The sequence below is a fragment of the Lampetra fluviatilis genome, chromosome 36 (genome assembly GCF_964198595.1).
Source record: "Lampetra fluviatilis chromosome 36, kcLamFluv1.1, whole genome shotgun sequence".
Classification (NCBI taxonomy): Eukaryota; Metazoa; Chordata; class Hyperoartia; order Petromyzontiformes; family Petromyzontidae; genus Lampetra; species Lampetra fluviatilis.
The window spans coordinates 2,478,792-2,482,839 of NC_136310.1; the positions used below are offsets into that span (position 1 = coordinate 2,478,792).

The 4,048-nt window shown below is 47.5% G+C and overlaps 1 protein-coding gene across 1 annotated transcript; it reads right to left on the minus strand.

The window, feature by feature from the left end:
* On the minus strand, nucleotides 1-2,940 carry LOC144945159 (neuromedin-U receptor 1-like). The gene is made up of 2 exons (XM_078873446.1): nucleotides 2,001-2,940; nucleotides 1-602 (listed from the first exon to the last, which is right to left on the minus strand). The coding sequence occupies exons 1-2, from the start codon at nucleotides 2,938-2,940 to the stop codon at nucleotides 154-156; spliced, it is 1,389 nt and encodes a 462-aa protein (XP_078729572.1). The 3' UTR covers nucleotides 1-153.
* Nucleotides 2,941-4,048: the final 1,108 nt, after the last annotated feature.

Here is a 4,048-nt window from a genome sequence, read left to right on the forward strand (position 1 = left end):
CATAGCATCCTTTTCGTGATCAAAGACCAGAATGTGTAATCCACCTGTTTAATTGTGTTGGGTAGGAGGAGGTGGCTGGGGGTAATGGGTTTCGGTGGGAGATGGGTGGGGTGGGGTGGGAGATGGGTGGGGTGGGGTGGGGCGCGAACAAAATCAATTAAAGCTCGTCTCCGCTTCATCCCGCGTGCCGCCGCCGCCGCTGCTGCAGCTGAAGCCCTTCGCGTCAATCTTGCCCGCGACCTCCACGCAGGCGGCGGCGGCAACGGCGGTGGTGGTGGCGGTGGTGGTGGCGGTGGTGGCGGAGCGGCCCCGTGCGGCCTCCCCCGTGGCCCAGGGCACGTCTCGCGCAGCGAAGCGCCGCGGGTCGCGCGGGGCTCGCCGGCGACACATCACCTCCCTGAACATGTCGCGGAAGCGTGTGGACAGCAGGTTGTAGATGACGGGATTCACCACCGAGCTGAGGTAGAAGAAGACGCCTGAGACGAGGTGGACGCACTGGAACATGCCGTGGCTGTCCTCCGTCCACCGGTGGACGAAGCTCCACACTAGACGGTCGGTGTGGAAAGGCGCCCAGCAGATGCCGAACACGATCACCAAGACGTCTGGGGGGGGGGGGGGGGGTGGGGGATGAACATCGGTGCCACATAGGAATGTTGTAGTTTAAACGTGTGGTGTGTTAAAATGATGATTATCATAACTATCGATACACCAGATTGTCGATTCTCAAAGCCCTCTGTCAGGAGGGTTCCTGCCAAGATTTGGAAGACGTTGGGGGCGGTGCTGCTGCTGCTGCTTGTGAATCCCACGTGGGATGTTACTATGCTACTTTTATTTTACCAGGTAAGGCCCACTGAGTCACGTGGCTCTTTTTCAGAGAAGCGACCTGGCTATCACAAAGTATCGTCCAATGAAGTGGCTTTTAATGCAGCCAAATACAAAGTGCTTAGAACAAATGTTAACACTTAAATGGGACTATCGTTTTTAATGGAAAAAGAACGGATAATACACTGTAACATGATATAACAAATTGATGTTAATAGCTTCAAAAAGTCAGTCTCCGCTAGTTGGCCATCATTGTCAACACATTGCCTTGAATCTTCTCCAGGTGGTCTCCAGAGCCAGGAGTCACATTTCTTGTGGTATTATTGCAAATTATCATAAGTGTTACCGTTTTTTTGAAGCACCCTGAACTCTAAAGGCATGTTTAACAACCATCGGACACGTGCGGGGTGTGTGAGTTTATTTATATTTGAATTCGGAGTAAATTGGTGAAAGCCGAAGGACGCAGTAGTATGTTGGGACACGAGCACGAGTGTTTGGGAAACCCTGGGTTAAAGCAAAAGGAAATGCACAGCCGAGGATATTCCATTGTACAGTGCTTGGCAGGCAACTCTTTCTTCATCATAAACTGCCAGGGTTCAATTAGAGGCAGCTTTTACAAACGCTGTGAATGTCTTCTTGATGGACAGTCTGCACACACATAGAATGGCCAATACAAAATTATATATATACAGAGTACGATCGTACTCAACACTTCTAGTTATTGATTTATGGAAACATACTTAGGTATATAATGAGTCAAAGGAGCTGCAGCGATGATGCTCATTTCCTCTTTGTGACCCTGAGCCAGTCGTGCATATTCCACATTCCCATGGCGAGGCAAGTTTATCCGCTGTTGACTTCCGATTAGCACGCTTGGCTATGTACGGTGCGAAAGAAGTTCAGCTTCCCCACAAAGTGATACTCCAAATGTATCTACTCCAGAGAGATGATGGACTGATCAAAGCCCAAAATGAGGATTTGAAATCGCAACACTTTCCATGGGTCACAGAGCCACATGTCCAGATTATTCGATTACAGTTTCCAATTAATAGTGTAATCTGTGTCTATTCAATCAAAGCAGTTTGTGCGTATCAATTAACGGATGCTAACCACGAAATGGTCCGCATGCATCTCACGCGCCATACACACGAAGTACAATCGTGCGTGCAGTTACTCACACAGCATCTTCGTGACTTGCCGGCACTTGGACCTGTTCGTCCGAATCCTCTGGTTTCCGAACGCGCCGCGTCCCTCGCACTCGTCGGGCACAGCCATGCTCTTCTCTCGGCGCAGCTGCCTGCCGATGAGCAGGTAAAGCACGCTGATTGTGGCCATGGGCACGAGGAAGAAGAGCAGCGCGGTGATCTGCACCACGACGTTGTAGATCCAGCGCGGCTGCGTGACGATGCAGATGGTGGACTCCTCGTAGGGCTCGCCCAGGGGAGACCGCAGGTAGTGGATGCCGTGCAGGCTCGTGTTGGGCACGGAGCAGCAGACGGAGGCCACCCAGAGGCACGCGATCACTCGCCTGGCATGCGTTCTGGTGACCAGCCACCTGGCCTTGAGCGGGTGGACCACGGCGATGTAGCGCTCGACGCTCAGCGCCGTCACGTTGAGGACGGAGGCGAAGCAGACGGTCTCGAAGAGCATCGTCTTGAAGTAGCAGCCGCCCTCGCCGAACAGTGATGGGTAGTTCTCCCACATTTCGTACAACTCCAGGGGCATGCCCAGCACGAGCACGAGCAGGTCCGACACGGCCAAGCTGAAGAGGTAGAAGTTTGTGGGTGTGCGCATGAGTCTGTGACGCGAGATGACGATGCACGTCAAGAAGTTTCCCACGACTCCCGTCACGAAGATGGGCAGGTAGATGGCTAGGACGGGAAGAAAGAATGGCGACATCCGTGGTCCCAGCAGCTCGGTGATAACTTGACTCCTGGTCATGTAGAACTCAACTGGCAGACTGTAGTTGGACGTTTGGTTGTCGTCCGATGAGTTGCAGAGGTCCTTATAGAGCATGTGGTAACTTGGGTCAGAGCTGAGAGTCAATATTTGAAGCTCTGAACAATTTCGGTTTAACATTTCTTCAAAGATCGTCCTTTCCATGTCTGGTTTGTACATTGCGTACATATATAGCATGCAATTACAGTCTACAACTAATATTTGTCGAACCTAGATATAGAGTATTGATATCTTCGGTGTCGATAAAATGGTGCAAATTTCATGGAATGAAGAGAACACTTTACAGCCAGCATGCCCTCGATGATTATAAATTTTAAAAAATTTCTGCTACTATTTCATGATAGCTAAATATTGATTACTGTAATACATTTATTAGCATCATTTAATATATAATGTTCATTCGTTGGATGGAAGATCTGACATGAAACAAAACACAGCATGTGTCCTCATTTGGATACATATAACCAGTGTCCCATTTGACTAAATTATGCTTGTAAAATCCCCCAATTTGAATCTGAGGATGAACCAAGTTTAACTTATAAATATGGTAATATACCTTTTGATTCAGAGAAACACTGACAGCTCCATGCTGTAAATAAGATTCGTGTCATTACTGGTTGAGCAAATGATTTACATAAACAGGCAAATTATTCCTTCTTGTCTAGCATGTGTATTCTACATGACATCACAGTTTATGAATCGAATTTGATCAATACAATATCAGGGGAAATAAAATCAATATTAGTTTACATTTAAGTAAAGCAGACGGTTCTTGTATATATATACATTTAAATACTGTAGACATGTGAAACTGTTTACAACGTAACTATATGCATAAATGCAAACATGGTGCGCTCTAGCAACTACTCAAAAAGCTAAACCTTCACTCAACAAACCGTATTTTTATAGACCCACAGTGCAGTTTCATAAAAAAAATATTTTAACAAAAAATATTGCCAAAGCATTCAAACCACGTAATATATATTATGTATTAAAAGTAACAATTCACCGTGTACCTGACGTCAAGAATAAGCAGCACGTCACGATACTAAGATTTTAAATATCCACGGGGGGAGAGCTTACGACCGTCTCCCCAAATCTTGTCCGAGCGTCAACAACAACAAGAGCTATCGAATTTCTTAAGCTCCCATCAATTGCGCGAGCCTTGCAAAGACAAGACACCCCACTTGCTCTCCGTGATATATAGCGGTGAAGCGTCACGTGATCACGCCAATTCGTTTACTGCATTTCACAAAAAAAATCAGGC

Coding starts and splice junctions, on each gene's coding strand:
- LOC144945159 (XM_078873446.1), bottom strand. CDS start 2,940: ATGTACAAACCAGACATGGAAAGGACGATCTTTGAAGAAATGTTAAAC. Junction 603..2,000: donor GCAAGTCACGAAGATGCTGT/GTGAGTAACTGC, acceptor CCCCCCCCCCAG/ACGTCTTGGTGATCGTGTTC.